Genomic DNA, 20,418 nt, shown 5'->3' with positions numbered 1-20,418 from the left:
TAAGGATAACCCAGCAAGGCTTCTCCTACAGAGGGAGGGAAGAAGGGAGAGAGAAAGAACGAGAGAGAGGAGGTAATGAAACATGACGTCCTACTTTGACATTTAAGATGACATATTTTGTTATAGATTTGCCTCGTTACAAATGACCATGTATATCACTGTGGTGTCTGTCACTGTGGTGTCTGTCACTGTGGTGTGTATCACTGTGGTGTGTGTCACTGTGGTGTGTATCACTGTGGTGTCTGTCACTGTGGTGTGTACCACTGTGGTGTGTGTCACTGTGGTGTGTGTCACTGTGGTGTGTATCACTGTGGTGTGTATCACTGTGGTGTGTATCACTGTGGTGTGTGTCACTGTGGTGTGTGTCACTGTGGTGTCTGTCACTGTGGTGTGTGTCACTGTGGTGTGTATCACTGTGGTGTGTGTCACTGTGGTGTGTGTTACTGTGGTGTGTGTCACTGTGGTGTGTATGTCTGTCACTGTGGTGTGTATCACTGTGGTGTGTGTCACTGTGGTGTGTGTCACTGTGGTGTGTGTCACTGTGGTGTGTATCACTGTGGTGTGTATCACTGTGGTGTCTGTCACTGTGGTGTGTATCACTGTGGTGGGCCTGATGTGTCTTTCTTCCTGAGGTGTATCAATCAATCAAATTGACTTATAAAGCCCTTCTTACATCAGCCGATGTCAGAAAGTGCTGTACAGAAACCCAGCCTAAAACCCCAAACGGCAAGCAATGCAGGTGTAGAAGCACGGTGGCTAGGAAAAACTCCCAAGAAAGGCCAGAACCTAGGAAGAAACCTAGAGAGGAACCAGGCTATGAGGGGTGGCCAGTCCTCTTCTGGCTGTGCCGGGTGGAGATGTAATAGGAGATGAAGCGGTCTCTCTCTCGCCACTTCGCCGCTCGCAGCTCCGTCACTAGGCATGTTATTGATTATAGCCCAGTACTTTTGATGCATCTGAAATGGCAGGTGTCAAATGTTTTTTTCCCCACACTAAGCATTTTACCTTACAATTCAATTTTACCATACATTTAAATGTTACCATACAATTCAGTTTTACCGTGCAATTCAGTTTTACCATACAATTCAATTTTACCATATCAAATCAAATCAAATTTGTTTATATAGCCCTTCTTACATCAGCTGATATCACAAAGTGATGTACAGAAACCCAGCCTAAAACCCCAAACAGCAAGCAATGCAGGTGTAGAAGCACGGTGGCTAGGAAAAACTCCCTAGAAAGGCCAAAACCTAGGAAGAAACCTAGAGAGGAACCAGGCTATGAGGGGTGGCCAGTCCTCTTCTGGCTGTGCCGGGTGGAGATTATAACAGCACATGGCCTAGATGTTCAAATGTTCATAAATGACCAGCATTGTCAAATAATAATAATCATAGTAGTTGTCGAGGCTGCAACAAGTCAGTAACACAAGAGTAAGTGTCAGTTGGCTTTTTCATAGCCGATCTTTGAGAGTATCTCTACCACTCCTGCTGTCTCTAGAGAGTTGAAAACAGCAGGCCTGGGACAGATAGCACGTCCGGTGAATAAGTCAGGGTTCCAGCAGGTCTGGGACAACAGGTCTGGGACAGGTAGCACGTCCGGTGAACAGGTCAGGGTTCCATAGCTGCAGGCAGAACAGTTGGAACTGGAGCAGCAGCACGGCCAGGTGAACTGTGGACAGCAAGGAGTCATCAAGCCAGGTAGTCCTGAGGCATGGTCCTAGGGCTCAGGTCCTCCGAGAGAGAGAAAGAAAGAGAAAGAGAGAATTAGAGAGAGCATATTTAAATTCACACAGGACACCGGAAAAGACAAGAGAAATACTCCAGATGTGACAGACTGACCCTAGCCCCCCGACACATAAACTACTGCAGCATAAATACTGGAGGCTGAGACAGGAGGGGTCAGGAGACACTGTGGCCCCATCCGATGAAACCCCCGGACAATTCAGTTTTACCATACAATTCAGTTTTACAATGCAATTCAGTTTTACCATACAATGCGACACAAATGCGACACAAAACTCAGAAATAACGATATAGTTCATGCCTTACCTTTGATGAGCTTCTTCTGTTGGCACTCCAATATGTCCCATAACATCACAAATGGTCCTTTTGTTCAATTAATTCCGTCGTTATATATCCAAAATGTCCATTTATTTAGCGCGTTTGATCCAGAAAAACACTGGTTACAACTCACGCAATATGACTACAAAATATCTCATAAGTTACCTGTAATCTTTGTCCAAACATTTCAAACAACTTTCCTAATACAACTTTAGGTATTTTTTTACATAAATAATCAATAAAATTTAAGACGGGATAAACTGCGTTCAGTTCAATACCGGAGGAAAACAAAGTGGAGCGTGCTTTTCAGGTTACGCGCCTCTATCAAACAGTACACTTCACTCTACCCTCGTTCTGAACAGGGCTACTTCTTCATTACACAAAGGAAAAACATCAACCAATTTCTAAAGACTGTTGACATCCAGTGGAAGTGATAGGAACTGCAAGCAACTGCCTTAGAATTCTAGATTCTCAATGAAACCCATTGAAATGAGTGACCTCAATTTTATTTTTTCCTGGATGGTTTGTCCTCGGGGTTTCGCCTGCCAAATAAGTTATGTTATACTCACAGTCATCATTCAAACAGTTTTAGAAACTTTAGAGTGTTTTCTATCCAAATCTACCAATTATATGCATATCCTAGCTTCTGGGCCTGAGTAGCAGGCAGTTTACTTTGGGCACACTTTTCATCCGGAGGGTCTGGGTAGCCCTTTGATTAGCTGTTCAGGAGTCTTATGGCTTGGGGGTAGAAGCTCTTAAGAAGCCTTTTGGACCTCGACTTGGCGCTCCGGTACCGCTTGCCGTGCGGTAGCAGAGAGAACAGTCTATGGCTAGGGTGGCTGGGGTCTTTGACAATTTTTAGGGCCTTTCTCTGACACTGTCTGATATAGAGGTCCTGGATGGAAGGAAGCTTGGCCCCAATGATGTACTGGGCCGTACGCACTACCCTCTGTAGTGCCTTGCGGTCAGAGGCCGAGCAATTGTCGTACCAGGCAGTGATGCAACGAGTCAGGATGCTCTCGATGGTGCAGCTGTAGAACCTTTTGAGGATCTGAGGACCCATGCCAAATCTTTTAAGTCTCCTGAGGGGGAATAGGCTTTGTTGTGCCCTCTTCATGATTGTCTTAGTGTGTTTGGACCATGATAGTTTGTTGGTGATATGGACACCAAGGAACTTGAAGCTCTCAACCTGCTCCACTACAGCCTCGTCGATGAGAATGGGGGTGTGCTCGGTCCTCCTTTTCCTGTAGTGTAATTGTATGACATATCAGGGATAAAAAACGTTTCTCTTTTATGAGTCGGGAGACGTTTCATGCTAAATCACACTCCTCTGTTGAGGAACTTGAGCCGTGTATGGAGCCACTAAAGCTCTGCTCTCACTGCTTCCTGGTGATATTACAAAAGAGCTAAACACAATGCTTCTGGGTAATGAACAGTGCTTTAGAAGATTATTTTGTCTGAGATGTGATTAAGGATGATATCACATTTTTTGGAGGGTTTACATTGATCCGAAGTTTATTGAAAGTAGAAATCCCGACGATTCTTCTGCTCCGTGTGGGGGTGGGATGAGAGGGACTATTTTGTTACCCACTAGTAGTCTGTTATTCTTCTGAACACAGATCGGCTGTCATTTTCCTTACTTTGACTATAGTGAAACATTGATTTTGTTGTTGAATGACAATTCCATTGTTTGCTTGAAGACCTTTTTCCCCGCTCTTTGTTGAAGCCGGGCTGACGCGTCAGGCACACTCTCTTTCTTGGGTAGTATTTTTGAGTTAGCCTTTGGGCAAATTTTCAGAGAGGTTAATGATTGCAAGCCATTTCGAGGGGTGTGATTCGATAATGAGGCCATGAGAAAGCCATTCCAAACTCTGGGACAAATTTACACAATCCCCATAGTTTTCAGGCCTGTTTAATTTCAACTCTTGTAAGTGTTAGTTTTCGGGGTCAAAGTCTGTTGTTAGCGGATTGTAAGCCGTTTATTAAAAGTGTGTTTCTGCTGCATTGAAGTCACAGATCCAGAGAACAACTTCAAAAATAATGCATTTTAAACACTAGGCCAATTATTCTTGTTTCATTGTTGATGAATCAAGTTAATTCATGTATTTTGATTAATAACATGCTTTTGTAGTTGTAAATTCCAGTTGTGGCAGAGTGATGGTAGAGATCCAACAGTGACTTGGTAGTGATTGAAACAGTGTAACTGGTGACATGTCTGATGGAGCTGTTGATTCACATTTTTCCTGCAGCTTTTATGGACACTGGTTTAGGCATTGCCCCTTACAAACAATCATTGCTTTATTTAATACTCATTTTATTTACAACCTAAATTAGGAAATGACTCTCCATATGTTTCACTGGAGAAGAAATGACATTGGCATTATGAGGAATTCTAAGCACCCTGGATGGAGAGAATTGGGGTTTAGTGAATTTAGACGCGCGCACACACACACACACACACACACACACACACACACACACACACACACACACACACACTGAAACAAACAAACTGAAAATTGCTCTCATGCTGACCCCCTCCGTCCTACAAATTCATTTCATTCAGTTTGTACCGTGGCAAATCCGACTTAATGGTTTGTGTTATTTTGTCCCCATTGTCTGCTAGACATACACATGGACAGTAATCCAACACTATGATCACTTTCTGCATTCCTTATAAGTTAATATTTGACTTCTTTAGCTGCCACTTCACAAGCCTTATCATTAACTATAGGCACACAGATTTTACTGATCAACATGCCATCAACAATGTTCAGCAACTGGTGTTGTTGCTGGTTATAGAGGAGGAGCTCTGTTTATGGACCAGAGCTGAACGGCCGCCATTGTTTTAAGTTGTACGGGGAAAATAACTTCTTTTTTTGCTTTGTTGTATTTAATAGAGGAACTCTTGAAAGTTGTTATGCGCTGAGAGAGAGAGAGAGAGAGAGAGAGAGAGAGAGAGAGAGAGAGAGAGAGAGAGAGAGAGAGAGAGAGAGAGAGAGAGAGAGAGAGAGAGAGAGAGAGAGAGAGAGAGAGAGAGAGAGAGAGAGAGAGAGAGAGAGAGAGCGCTAAACTACCACTGTCTCCATCTTATTTGGTAAAGCCTTCAATTGATGTGGTTCTTGAATAGAGATCCAGTTCACTTAATCATTTTCCCTCAGCCGTTACATGGGGAGTCTATTCCTCTATGTCTAATATACCTATTCCTCTGTGTTTAATATACCTATTCCTCTATGTTTAATATACCTATTCCTCTATGTTTAATATACCTATTCCTCTGTGTTTAATATACCTATTCCTCTGTGTTTAATATACCTATTCCTCTGTGTTTAATATACCTATTCCTCTGTGTTTAATATACATATTCCTCTGTTTTTAATATACCTATTCCTCTGTGTTTAATATACCTATTCCTCTGTGTTTAATATACCTATTCCTCTGTGTTTAATATACCTATTCCTCTGTGTTTAATATACCTATTCCTCTGTGTTTAATATACCTATTCCTCTGTGTTTAATATACCTATTCCTCTATGTTTAATATACCTATTCCTCTGTGTTTAATATACCTATTCCTCTGTGTTTAATATACCTATTCCTCTGTGTTTAATATACCTATTCCTCTATGTTTAATATACCTATTCCTCTGTGTTTAATATACCTATTCCTCTGTGTTTAATATACCTATTCCTCTGTGTTTAATATACCTATTCCTCTGTGTTTAATATGCCTATTCCTCTGTGTTTAATATACCTATTCCTCTATGTTTAATATACCTATTCCTCTATGTTTAATATACCTATTCCTCTGTGTTTAATATACCTATTCCTCTGTGTTTAATATACCTATTCCTCTGTGTTTAATATACCTATTCCTCTGTGTTTAATATACCTATTCCTCTGTGTTTAATATACCTATTCCTCTGTGTTTAATATACCTATTCCTCTGTGTTTAATATACCTATTCCTCTATGTTTAATATGCCTATTCCTCTGTGTTTAATATACCTATTCCTCTGTGTTTAATATGCCTATTCCTCTGTGTTTAATATACCTATTCCTCTATGTTTAATATGCCTATTCCTCTGTGTTTAATATACCTATTCCTCTGTGTTTAATATACCTATTCCTCTATGTTTAATATGCCTATTCCTCTGTGTTTAATATACCTATTCCTCTGTGTTTAATATACCTATTCCTCTGTGTTTAATATACCTATTCCTCTGTGTTTAATATACCTATTCCTCTGTGTTTAATATACCTATTCCTCTGTGTTTAATATACCTATTCCTCTGTGTTTAATATACCTATTCCTCTGTGTTTAATATACCTATTCCTCTGTGTTTAATATACGAATTCCTCTGTGTTTAATATACCTATTCCTCTGTGTTTAATATACCTATTCCTCTGTGTTTAATATGCCTATTCCTCTATGTTTAATATACCTATTGCTCAAGGAAGTGTGACACTAAAACATTCTGTCTGTCTGTCTGTCTGTCTGTGCTGCCTGCCTGCAGATATGGTGAGGAAAAAGAACCCCCCTTTGAGAAGCTTCGGCGGTGAGGAAGAAGGAGAAGGTGAGGCTCTGGCCGCAGAGGCCACCGGGCCGGATAGCGAGGACAGTGCCGGGAGCCGGTCCTCAGAGCCCAACGGTGCCGACGGGCTGCTGCCGGCCGAACTAGGCCGGGCCCACGTGCCAGTCCCAGACGAGCAGGAGGACTCCTCTTCCTCCCCGGGCTCCGTCTCAGGCTCCATCAAACGGGACGGAGGAGGGAGGGGCGGCGGAGGAGTGGGAACAGCGGCGACAGTCAACACCGACAGGCCTGTCTTTAATTACCCTAGCCACAAGAAGGGAGGAAATGTAGCGTCCTTCCCCTGCCATGAGGTGACAGACTCAAATCTGCCGGCGCTCCCATCCTGGGCCGGGCCCGACGGGGCTGTGTCTCTGTCTCCGCTCAGATCAGAACCAGATGAGGGGGACGGGAGACAGGCACGCAGCCCGGCGGGGGAGCTGCTGCTGGGGAATGCCGGGGAGAGAGGAGGGGGAGAAAGGGTGGGTGTCAGGGAGGGGTTGCTGCTGGGCGCCCGAGGGAGGGGCGTCATCATCCAGGGCGTCACCAGTAACGGGGAGGACAAGGACCCCTCCTACAGCCCCACAGGGGGGATCTCAGTCCACCAGGACGGGGTGGAGGGCTCTGGATACCCCTTGCTATGCCCCCTCCACCCACATAGGGGGGCAGGTGAGGGGGCCGAGAACATCACGCCCAGCCCCCTGGGGGCCGAGACAGGGGTAGCCCCACCCTGCTCTCCCAAACTGCAGGACTTCAAGTGCAACATCTGTGGGTACGGTTACTACGGGAACGACGCCACGGACCTGATCAAGCACTATCGGAAGTACCACCTAGGCCTGCACAACCGCACGCGGCAGGACGCAGAGCTGGACACTAAGATACTGGCCCTGCACAACATGGTGGGCTTCTCCCCACAGAGCCAACACGCCAAAGACACTACACGGCCCCCGTCCTACACCGCCCTGACCGGGGCGCCACAGGACTCTACAGGGTCCCCACGCTTGTTACTTAACGGCACCTACGACATACAGGTAAATATGCTCTGCACCTGAAAGAAAGTTTGTTGGCATTCAACAGTGCGTTGGTTAGTGGTTGTCTGTTTGTCTTTCATAACTACTGAAACTCCAGATACCAGAACCACCCATCAGTAGTATCAAATCAAATCAAATGTATTTGTCACATACACATGGTTAGCAGGTGTTAATGCAAGTGTAGCGAAATGCTTGTGCTTCTAGTTCCGACCGTGCAGTAATATCTAACAAGTAATATAACCTAACAATTTCACAACAACTACCTTATACAGACAAGTGTAAAGGAATGAATACGAAAATGTACATAAAAATATATAAATGAGTGATGGCCGAATGGCATAGGCAAGATGCAGTAGATGGTATAGAGTACAGTATATACATATGAGATGAGTAATGTAGGGTATGAAAACATTATATAAAGTGACATTGTTTAAAGTGGCTAGTGATACATTACATCAAGATAGCAAGATGCAGTAGATGGTATAGCGTACAGTATATATATAAGAGATGAGTAATGTAGGGTAAGTAAACATTATATAATATAAAGTGGCTAGTGATAAATTGATTACATACATTTTACCATTATTAAAGTGGGTGGAGTTGAGTCAGTATGTTGGCAGCAGCCTCTCTGTGTTAGTGATGGCTGTTTAACAGTCTGATGGCCTTGAGATAGAAGCTGTTTTTCAGTCTCTCGGTCCCAGCTTTGATGCACCTATACTGACCTCGCCTTCTGGATGATAGCGGGGTGAACAGGCAGTGGCTCGGGTGGTTGTTGTCCTTAATGATCTTTTTAGCCTTCCTGTGACATCGGGTGGTGTAGGTGTCCTGGAGGGCAGGTAGTTTGCTCCCGGTGATGCGTTGTGCAGACCTCACTACCCTCTGGAGAGCCTTCCGGTTATGGGCGGAGCAGCTGCCGTACCAGGCGGTGATACAGCCCGACAGGATGCTCTCGATTGTGCATCTGTAAAAGTTTGTGAGTGTTTTTGGTGACAAGACAAATTTATTCAGCCTCCTGAGGTTGAAGAGGCGCTGCTGCGCCTTCTTCACCACGCTGTCTGTGTGGGTGGACCATTTTAGTTTGTCCGTGATGTGTACGCCGAGGAACTTAGAACTCTCCACCCTCTCCACTACTGTCCCGTCAATGTAGATAGGGGGCTGCTCCCTCTGCTGTTTCCTGAAGTCCACGATCATTTCCTTTGTTTTGTTGACATTGAGTGTGAGGTTATTTTCCTGACACCACACTCCGAGGGCCCTAACCTCCTCCCTGTAGGCCGTCTTGTCGTTGTTGGTAATCAAGCCTACCACTGTAGTGTCGTCTGCAAACTTGATGACTGAGTTGGAGGCGTGCATGGCCACGCAGTCGTGGGTGAACAGGGAGTACAGGAGAGGGCTGAGAACACACCCTTGTGGGGACCCAGTGTTGAGGATCAGCAGGGTGGAGATGTTGTTACCTACCCTTACCACCTGGGGGCGGCCCGTCAGGAAGTCCAGGACCCAGTTGCACAGGGCGGGGTCGAGACCCAGGGAACAGCATTCTTGCATATGTATTCCTCTTGTCAAGATGGGTTAGGGCAGTGTGCAGTGTGATGGCGATTGCGTCGTCTGTGGACCTATTGTGGCGGTAATCAAATTGGAGTGGGTCTAGGGTGTCAGGTAGGGTGGAGGTGATATGGTCCTTGACTAGTCTCTCAAAGCACTTCATGATGACGGAAGTGAGTGCTACAGGGCGGTAGTCATTTAGCTCAGTTACCTTAGCTTTCTTGGGAACAGGAACAACGGTGGTGGTGAAGCATGTGGGGACAGCAGACTGGGATAAGGATTGATTGAATTTGTCTGTAAACACACCAGCCAGCTGGTCTGCACATGCTCTGAGGACGCGGCCGGGGATGCCGTCTGGGCCTGCAGCCTTGCGAGGGTTAACACGTTTAAATGTTTTACTCACGTTGGCTACAGGGAAGGAGAGCCCGCAGGTTTTGGTAGCGGGCCGTGTCAGTGGCACTGTATTGTCCTCAAAGCGAGCAAAAAAGTTGTTCAGTCTGTCTGGGAGCAAGGCATCGTGATCCGCGACGGGGCTGATTTTTCTTTTGTAGTCCATGATTGACAGTAGACCCTGCCACATACCTCTCATGTCTGAGCCGTTGAATTGTGACTCCACTTTGTCTTTATACTGACGCTTAGCTTGTTTGATTGCCTTGCGGAGGGAATAGCTACACTGTTTGTATTCGGTCATGTTTCCAGTCACGTTGCCCTGATTAAAAGCAGTGGTTCGCGCATTCAATTTTGCACGAATGCTGCCATCAATCCACGGTTTCTGGTTGGGGAATGTTTTTATCGACGCTGTGGGTACAACGTCACCGATGCACTTGTTAATGAACTCGCACACCGAATCAGCAAATTCGTCAATGTTGTTGTTCGATGCAATGCGGAACATATCCCAGTCCACGTGATCGAAGCAATCTTGAAACGTGGAATCCGATTGGTCGGACCAGCGTTGAAGAGACCTCAGGGCGGGAGCTTCCTGTTTTAGTTTCTGTCTATAGGCTGGGAGCAACAAAATGGAGTCGTGGTCAGCTTTTCCGAAGGGTGGGCGGGGGAGGGCCTTATATGCGTCGCGGAAGTTAGAATAACAATGATCCAGTGTTTTGCTACCCCTGGTAGCACAATCGATATGCTGATAGAATTTGGGGAGCCTTGTTTTCAGATTAGCCTTGTTAAAATCCCCGGCTACAATAAATGCAGCCTCAGGATATGTGGTTTTCAGTTTACATAGAGTCCAGTGAAGTTCCTTCACGGCTGTCGATGTGTCTGCTTGCGGGGGAGGTATACACAACTGTGATTATGATGGAAGAGAATTCTCTTGGTAGATAATGCGGTCGGCATTTGATAGTGATATAACGGTACAGTTCCTACTCGACTAGATGCCCAGGCGTTGTATTGCGTCAACCAATGGTTGCGTGCCACATCATTGACTGTGCAGTCGGTCATCAGATTGCTATATCATATGATGTTGTTAGCTGATATGTTGTGAATAGCTTTCCAGGCGTTGTAAGATCTGGCATGTGTCTGCAATGTAGTCTGCAGGAACTCAGGCCAGCCGGGGCTTGAGCCTTGTCTCTTAGTGGGACATTTGAGTCATCAAAGTAACTGGGCACCCATGGAGAGAGGCCTCATGGGAAGTGTAGTCTTTTTTTTTCACTGTAATAAATACAGTTGAAGTCGGAAGTTTACATACACATTAGCCAAATACATTTAAACTCAGTTTTTCACAATTCCTGACATTTAATCCTAGTAAAAAGTCCCTGTCTTAGGTCAGTTAGGATCACCACTTTATTTTAAGAATGTGAAATGTCAGAATAATAGTAGAGTGAATGATTTATTTCAGCTTTTATTTCTTTCTTCACATTCCCAGTGGGTCAGAAGTTTACATACACTCAATGAGTGTATTTAGTAGCATTTCCTTTAAATTGTTTAACTTGGGTCAAACGTTTCGGGTAGCCTTCCACAAGCTTCCCACAATAAGTTGGGTGAATTTTGGCCCATTCCTCCTGACAGAGCTGGTGTAACTGAGTCAGGTTTGTAGGCCTCCTTGCTCGCACACGCTTTTTCAGTTCTGCCCACACATTTTCTATAGGATTGAGGTCAGGGCTTTGTCAGTGCACCAGTCCCTCCTGCAGCAAAGCACCCCCACAACATGATGCTGCCACCCCCGTGCTTCACGGTTGGGATGGTGTTCTTCGCCTTGCAAGCGTCCCCCTTTTTCCTCAAAACATAACGATGGTCATTATGGCCAAACAGTTCTATTTTAGTTTCATCAGACCAGAGGACATTTCTCCAAAAAGTACGATCTTTGTCCCCAAACCGGAGTCTGGCTTTTTATGGCGGTTTTGCAGCAGGGGCTTCTACCTTGCTGAGCAGCCTTTCAGGTTATGTCGATATAGGACTCGTTTTACTGTGGATATAGATACTTTTGTACCTGTTACCTCCAGCATCTTCACAAGGTCCATTGCAGTTGTTCTGGGATTGATGTGCACTTTTCACACCAAAGTACGTTCAGGAAGGAGACAGAATGCATCTCCCTCCTGAACGGTATGACGGCTGCATGGTCCCATGGTGTTTATACTTGCGTACTATTGTTTGTACAGATGAACGTGGTACCTTCAGGCGTTTGGAAATTGCTCCCAAGGATGAACCAGACTTGTGGAGGTCTACAATTGTTTTTCTGAGGTCTTGGCTGATTTCTTTAGATTTTCCCATGATGTCAAGCAAAGAGGCACTGAGTTTGAAGGTAGGCCTTGAAATACAGCCACAGGTACACCTCCAATTGACTAAAATGATGTCAATTAGCCTATCAGAAGCTTCTAAAGTCATGACATGATTTTCTGGAATTTTCCAAGCTGTTTAAAGGCATAATCAACTTAGTGTATGTAAACTTCTGACCCACTGGAATTGTGATACAGTGAATTATAAGTGAAATAATCTGTCTGTAAACAATTGTTGGAAAAATTACTTTTGTCCTACACAAAGTAGTTGTCCTAACTGACTTGCCAAAACTACAGTTTGTTAACAAGACATTTGTGGAGTGGTTGAAAAACAGGTTTTAATTGCTCCAACCTAAGTGTATGTGAACTTTCGACTTCAACTGTACATCCCAACCTGAAACATTATGTTCATGGACTACTCGTCCAAAAAAATAACTATTTTATGACCCTCCATTTTGTAATAGCGCATTGTGGGCAGTCTGAGCTAATGTTTTTTGACCAAGAGAATAAATTGCTATGTTACTCACTGTTTTTAGTTGAGCTTATTTGTAAAATGATGTGTACTTCTTAGCTAATTTAATATCCTAGTATTGACCAGGAATGATTTATAAATATGGTTTTAGGATAAATCTATGAGTTATTAAATTGATGATGCGTAACTCTTCAAAATATAGCTACATCCATCTTATTTGTATTTGTTAGTTATTTGTTGTTTTGAAAGCTTTTCTCATCATTTTTGTGTGTGATTTATTTTATTGGCGTACACAGGTTAATTTGTAAAGTTGCACAACCATTTAGCGTTTTCCTTGTGTACAGAAATAAACATTTATATTGTATTAAGGGAATGCCTGCCAAACATATATTGCACACATGGACCTTACAGTATGTTTGGGAGTCTTAATAAACATATGATCTAATAACGCCAAAAGAAAAGGGCTGTACGTGACTCGGAGCTATTACCAGCCTCTGGTTGAAATGATTTCTTAGCAATCTTTGTCTCGCTATCTATATCAATTGGATGTCTCCGGGTTCAAATATTGTCATTATAAAAATAAAAAAAATGTTACACAATCATAAACACTGTTCTGCTTTCATCCCCTAGTGGGAATTTTCCATGCAGTAACATCGAAGGCTGCTCATTTCTCATTACCCAATGAAAAGGGAGAAAAGATTGTAGGGAAGGGAGAGGGAGCCAGTGAAAACAGGGAACTCGATTTATTTTAAATGAGGGGTAATGAACAGATGTCAGAGCCATTTATCTGCACAGCTTTCGCTGCATGCGGTTTCTCCCTCCACTTCAACAATGTCATGTTTACAATTCGAGTGGTGCATTTAACTCTAGTGTTCCTTGTAAATGAGGTGAGTTTGTCCCGGGGTCTGGGCCTCTTAATGCCATATCATACAGCAGGCAGGGCCATTTGGCCTTTTAGCCCACCACAGATTGTAATTAGGCTACCTCTAATGTTGTTTTCCTCTTTGAAATATTCAGACTGTCTCAGACTAAGTGGGCTGATGTGTTGGTATGGCTGTCACCTTTTTTCTCTCTCTCTAATGGTCACGTTATGTTTGTGTGTGTGTGTGTGTGTGTGTGTGTGTGTGTGTGTGTGTGTGTGTGTGTGTGTGTGTGTGTGTGTGTGTGTGTGTGTGTGTGTGTGTGTGTGTGTGTGTGTGTGTCTGTGAGAAGAAAATCCCAGTGAATACCTGACCAGACAGACCTTTTGCATATTGTTATTTTTTGGGAGTCAACATTATGGGTGAACGTTTATTTATAGCCTACTGCATATGTTCACAAAGGTACACTCTGAGAGAGCCTGCGGATATCACTTTATCATTTTTAAATATGATATTATAATCTTGTGATGCTGCTCTGGTCTAATGACACTTTGCAGTCTCTGGACTCTGGAGACATTGGCGAGGCACAGTAAGACTTTTACCCACTGATCTCCGAGTAGATAGTCTTACTGCGTTCAGAAGACAGAGAATAACAGACTTTATAGGACTGTAGTAGTACTTCATAGGACTGTAGTAGTACTTCATAGTACTGTTGCAAGATTGCAACAAACAAAGTACAGTCAATTATGTAATTTATGACAATCCCTCACGTAAGACAAGCTCCATTTTTTCCCCCCACTTAAAATCCCCAAAGTGTGTTAAAATACTAAATGTTTTATAGATTTATATTTCATTCCATCTTCTGGTATTTCATTGTATTTATTTTATTGCTAATACTTCAGAGGACATTTGGCTTGACTGAGTAGACCAGTCATACAGTGAGGGGGAAAAAGGTATTTGATCCCATGCTGATTTTGTATGTTTGCCCACTGACAAAGAAATGATCAGTCTATAATTTTAATGGTAGGTTTATTTGAACAGTGAGAGACAGAATAACAACATCAAAAATCCAGAAAAACGCATGTCAAAAATGTTATAAATTGATTTGCATTTTAATGAGGGAAATAAGTATTTGACCCCCTCTCAATCAGAAAGATTTCTGGCTCCCAGGTGTCTTTTATACAGGTAACGAGCTGAGATTAGGAGCACACTCTTAAAGGGAGTGCTCCTAATCTCAGTTTGTTACCTGTATAAAAGACACCTGTCCACAGAAGCAATAAATCAATCAGATTCCAAACTCTCCACCATGGCCAAGACCAAAGAGCTCTCCAAGGATGTCAGGGACAAGATTGTAGACCTACATAAGGCTGGAATGGATTACAAGACCATCGCCAAGCACCTTGGTGAGAAGGTGAAAACAGTTGGTGTGATTATTTGCAAATGGAAGAAACACAAAAGAACTGTCAATCTCCCTCGGCCTGGGGCTCCATGCAAGATCTCACCTCGTGGAGTTGCAATGATCATGAGAACGGTGAGGAATCAGCCCAGAACTACACGGGAGAATCTTGTCAATCATCTCAAGGCAGCTGGGACCATAGTCACCAAGAAAACAATTGGTAACACACTACGCCGTGAAGGACTGAAATCCTGCAGCGCCCGCAAGGTCCCCCTGCTCAAGAAAGCACATATACATGCCCGTCTGAAGTTTGCCAATGAACATCTGAATGATTCAGAGGACAACTGGGTGAAAGTGTTGTGTTCAGATGAGACCAAAATGGAGCTCTTTGGCATCAACTCAACTCGCCATGTTTGGAGGAGGAGGAATGCTGCCTATGACCCCAAGAACACCATCCCCACCGTCAAACATGGAGGTGGAAACATTATGCGTTGGGGGTGTTTTTCTGCTAAGGGGACAGGACAACTTCACCGCATCAAAGGGACGATGGACGGGGCCATATACCGTCAAATCTTGGGTGAGAACCTCCTTCCCTCAGCCAGGGCATTGAAAATGGGTCGTGGATGGGTATTCCAGCATGACAATGACCCAAAACACCCGGCCAAGGCAACAAAGGAGTGGCTCAAGAAGAAGCACATTAAGGTCATGGAGTGGCCTAGCCCGTCTCCAGACCTTAATCCCATAGAAAATCTGTGGAGGAAGCTGATAGTTCGAGTTGCCAAACGTCAGCCTCGAAACCTTAATGACTTGGAGAAGGTCTGCAAAGAGTCGGACAAAATCCCTCCTGAGATGTGTGCAAACCTGGTGGCCAACTACAAGAAACGTCTGACCTCTGTGATTGCCAACAAGGGTTTTGCCACCAAGTACTAAGTCATGTTTTGCAGAGGGGTCAAATACTTATTTCCCTCATTAAAATGCAAATCAATTCATAACATTTTTGACATGCGTTTTTTTCTGGATTTTTTTGTTGTTATTCTGTCTCTCACTGTTCAAATAAACCTACCATTAAAATGATAGACTGATTATTTCTTTGTCAGTGGGCAAACGTACAAAATCAGCAGGGGATCAAATACTTTTTCCCCTCACTGTATAATAAATGGTCTATTAAGCTAATCTCTTCAGGCAGTTTTAGGAGCGACCCACTCTGTTTGTCATTTTATTTTGATTTATTTTACTTAACCTTCATTTAACTAGGCAAGTCAGTTAAGAACACATTTTTATTTACCAAAAGGCCTTCTGCGGGGACGGGGGCTGGGATTAAAAGTCATTTCTCATCGTCTAGAAAATGACACCAGGCTGCTTTAACCACATGCCAGGATCAAGACCTCCCTCTTACACACACTGGATAACCTTCCCATTATAGAACGTCTCTGTCTCCGGGATATTTCACACAGCAACACTTATGTTTCCGATTTGAGCCATTTGTTGGAGCCATTTGTTGGAGGTCAAGGTGCGTAGATTGTTGAAATTCAGGGAACATGTTCGATTGCAAGGTTGGTTTGGTTTTGTTGCGCTTACTAGACAACAACCTTGACTGCTGGATCCCTGCCAGGCACTCGATGTTCACGCTTGCACAAGCATCGAAAATACTTGGAAATAGAGATTGGATTTGTTGTGTATTATTAGGGATCACGTGTTTCTTTAGTAGTATTCTGATATAAACCCCTTTGTTCTATCACACTGCTTCTGGTTGACTGCATTGTCAACTTGATCATCAAAACGATCTCAAGTTTGCCATTTCTCTTCTTCAATAACACGAGGGAATTCATATTTGATCATGTCTAATAGACATTGTTATACAGCATGTATTACCATATAAAGCAGCTGCTCTTACCCCAGGTGTTCTAGATTGTTCTATCAGCTGTTCTTACCTCAGGTGTTCTAGATTGTTCTATCAGCTGTTCTTACCCCAGGTGTTCTAGATTGTTCTATCAGCTGCTCTTACCCCAGATGTTCTAGATTGATCTATCAGCTGCTCTTACCCCAGGTGTTCTAGTTTGATCTATCAGCTGCTCTTACCCCAGATGTTCTAGATTTATCATGTCAGCTGCTCTTACCCCAGGTGTTCTAGTTTGATCTATCAGCTGCTCTTACCCCAGGTGTTCTAGTTTGTTCTATCAGCTGCTCTTACCCCAGATGTTCTAGATTGATCTATCAGCTGCTCTTACCCCAGGTGTTCTAGTTTGATCTATCAGCTGCTCTTACCCCAGGTGTTCTAGTTTGATCTATCAGCTGTTCTTACCCCAGATGTTCTAGATTGTTCTATCAGCTGTTCTTAAACTAGGTGTTCTAGTTTGATCCCTAACATCTCCTTATCTGCTTAATTCAATTCATCCCAAAAACCATTCTAAACAGAGCTATACCTCTCTGTAGATATAGATAATAGATTATATACATCATAAGCTTTAACTTTTCTTTCCTGGTATCATGGCCTTATCGTGTAGCTTATTGTCTGGGTGCGTGATGTCATTAGGTTTTTTTTTCAGTGCCTAGATGACTGACTCACACATGTATCTGTTTTTATTCAAATATATATATGTATTTGTACACAAGAAGAAATAGAAAACAATATGATCAGAATTAAAAGACAAATTAAAATTGCGTGGAGCTCTTCCAAATATTTATTACAAAAAATAAAGAGTAGATGATTTATTTTTTACAAATTGTTACAAATAACAATTTACAAATAACACAAAAGAAAACATAAGATAAAAGTAAATCAGGGGAAGAAAGAAAATAAATTCTAGTGAAATGCATAATCAACATGAGTTACAGAAGTTTCTTTCCTCATTGTGCTCCAGGTGACGCTGGGAGATACCTTCATCGGCATCGGGAGGAAGACTCCGGACTGTCAGGGAAACACCAAGTACTTCCGCTGCAAGTTCTGTAACTTCACCTACATGGGAAGCTCGTCAGGGGAGCTGGAGCAACACTTCCTTTCTGCCCACCCCAACAAGATGAAGTCCCAGCCCCCGCCGCTGCCAAATGACGACAAGCCCTCGGACAGGAAGGGGAACGATGTGACACGGGGTGGTGGCGTGGAGGGGGCGGAATTGGGAAAGTGGGAGGACCGGGTGGCGGTCCGTGCTGAGGACGACTCGGTGGCTGGCTACTCCGTCCCCATCCACGCCACGGACTCGCCGGGCTGGACGGGGTCTGACGGTGGGGCCACAGACTCACCTGGCTGGACGGGGGCCGATGGCAGGGCCACAGACTCGCCTGGCTGTACGGGGTCTGATGGCGGCGCCACAGCGGTGGCCTATTACCGGTGTAAGTACTGCAGCTTCAGCTGTGAGTCGCCCAGCTCACAACGCCTCCTGGAGCATTATGAGAAGAGACACAGACAGCCTGGAGGAGGAGGAGGGGGGACCAGGGAGGGCAGCCCAGCCAAGAGGGAGCGAAGGAGCAGCAAATCCAGGGACGGAGAGAGAGACCCCCACAGCCGGAGGAAAGACAAGACAGGAACGAGTGGCTCGATGGGCGCAACGGATCCGGAGATGGTGGTGACCAGCTACAACTGCCAGTTCTGTGACTTCCGCTACTCCATGAACCACGGGCCTGAGGTTATTGTGGTGGCGCCTCTGCTCCGCCACTACCAGCAGGCCCACAGCATCCACAAATGCACCATCAAGCACTGCCCGTTCTGCCCGCGTGGCCTCTGCAGCCCCGAGAAGCACCTGGGGGAGATCTCCTACCCGTTTGCTTGTAGGAAGAGCGCATGCTCCCACTGCGCCCTCCTTTTCCTCCAGCTGTCCCCCCAGGGCAGCTCCCCAACTCCCAGGCCCAGCGTCACCCACCTGTGTGACCAGTGTCCCTACGCCACCAGCGACATCGACCTGCTTCTGCTGCACTACGACAGCACCCATGCCACCCACGGCGTGCTGGAGGTCAAGCCCGAACAGGAGGGAGCTGAGACGGGGAGGTACTCTGCCCCCAAGGGCCCTCACGGGGAGCACTCATGCACTAAGTGCCATTTCATCACAGATGTGGAGGAGGAGATCTTTCGTCACTACAGGTGAGTGGGGGGGTTGAGTTGAGTTGGAGTTAGAATGTTATTAGAAAGGCAAAATATAATACATGTGCAGACTTCTTGGAACTCATTGGAACTCATTAGAACTCCTTGGAACTCCTTGAAACTCCTTGAAACTCCTTGAAACTCCTTGAAACTCCTTGAAACTCCTTGGAACTCCTTGGAACTCCTTGGAACTCCTTGGAACTCAATAGAACTTCTAGGAACTCCTTGTGATGTCCCCTTTTACGCAATGCTCTCTTGTTGCTCACATGTTGTAGTTAGTCGGCCGGTCGAGAAGGTAAAGGTTTGGAAAAATACATTCTTTAGGACCGTTCTTCTTATCTTCTTAACCATAGAACATACAGTAAACGCACCATTTTGACATATGCAGACACTGGTATGTATGGTGCTCGATATAATGAATATGAGGTTGACAAGTGGCACAATGGACTTTAAAGGTTTGGTTCAGCTTCCTATTGAAAACCTGATCATCATTGGTAATAATGTTAGTTTAGTATGGTATCATGCATCATGGCTCAGTGCTAGATTCCAGCTAGTGTAAGCATTGTTGACATTGTTCTTAGTTCAATTTAGGGTTATGAGATTATCTGTTTTTGTGACGTTGAATAAGTAAATCCAGTTTTGCTCATAATGAACAACAGACTTGCGCAGTCACACACAGTACGTGCAGTTAATCAACTTTAGGGAATCAATAGTGAAATGTTAAGTCAGGTAATTCTGTAACCCCTTTGTGATTTTAGATTTAGTCTTGCCTTTGGCAGGTGTGGATCCGTGTGTTTGTGTGCGTGTGTGTTTGTTGTGTGTGTGTGTATGCATGTGTCTGTGCATGCCTGCCTGTGTGCGTGTGTGTTTGTCTGAGGACAACTGCCACCGAAGATAACTGCCACTGAAATCAGGAATTGCACTCTATTGCACTCTGTAATGCCTCCACATAAGATATCAATTACATTAAACCAATTACATTCTGTTTCAGCTCAGCCGCCTGTTTAGATTCGGCTGTTTTGGAATGTATTGATATAAGTGAGTCTTGTGCAGTAGCTTGATCCATATGTCCACTTGAAGCCTTTACAGACGCAGTGCCAGAGCGCTGAGAAATCAATAGGTGGGTATAAATGCAACAAACCGTGTCTTCTCGGGATATATTAGATGATTCTACGCTGAGTCAAGGGAAACGTATTTATACTGAGTTAGCCAGCAGGTCAGGGGAAACGTATTTATACTGAGTTAGCCAGCATGTCAGGGGAAACGTATTTATACTGAGTTAGCCAGCAGGTCAGGGGAAACATATTTATACTGAGTTAGCCAGCATGTCAGGGGAAACGTATTTATACTGAGTTAGCCAGCATGTCAGGGGAAACGTATTTATACTGAGTTAGCCAGCATGTCAGGGGAAACGTATTTATACTGAGTTAGCCAGCAGGTCAGGGGAAACTTATTTATACTGAGTTAGCCAGCATGTCAGGGGAAACGTATTTATACTGAGTTAGCCAGCATGTCAGGGGAAACGTATTTATACTGAGTTAGCCAGCAGGTCAGGGGAAACGTATTTATACTGAGTTAGCCAGCAGGTCAGGGGAAACGTATTTATACTGAGTTAGCCAGCATGTCAGGGGAAACGTATTGATACTGAGTTAGCCAGCAGGTCAGGGGAAACGTATTTATACTGAGTTAGCCAGCAG

The 20,418-nt window shown here is 44.2% G+C and overlaps 1 protein-coding gene across 1 annotated transcript in view; it reads left to right on the top strand.

The window, feature by feature from the left end:
• Positions 1-20,418, top strand: part of LOC115173247 (zinc finger transcription factor Trps1-like) — a 191,641-nt gene that overhangs the window by 43,366 nt on the left and 127,857 nt on the right. The window contains exons 3-4 of the mRNA XM_029731162.1: positions 6,575-7,659; positions 17,508-18,721. Of these exons, the coding sequence (XP_029587022.1) occupies positions 6,575-7,659; positions 17,508-18,721 (2,299 nt within the window). The remainder of the gene's footprint in view (positions 1-6,574; positions 7,660-17,507; positions 18,722-20,418) is intronic.

Source organism: Salmo trutta, chromosome 34 (genome assembly GCF_901001165.1).
Source record: "Salmo trutta chromosome 34, fSalTru1.1, whole genome shotgun sequence".
In the NCBI taxonomy this organism is placed as follows: domain Eukaryota; kingdom Metazoa; phylum Chordata; class Actinopteri; order Salmoniformes; family Salmonidae; genus Salmo; species Salmo trutta.
This window is presented reverse-complemented; position numbering and strand designations above follow the sequence as displayed.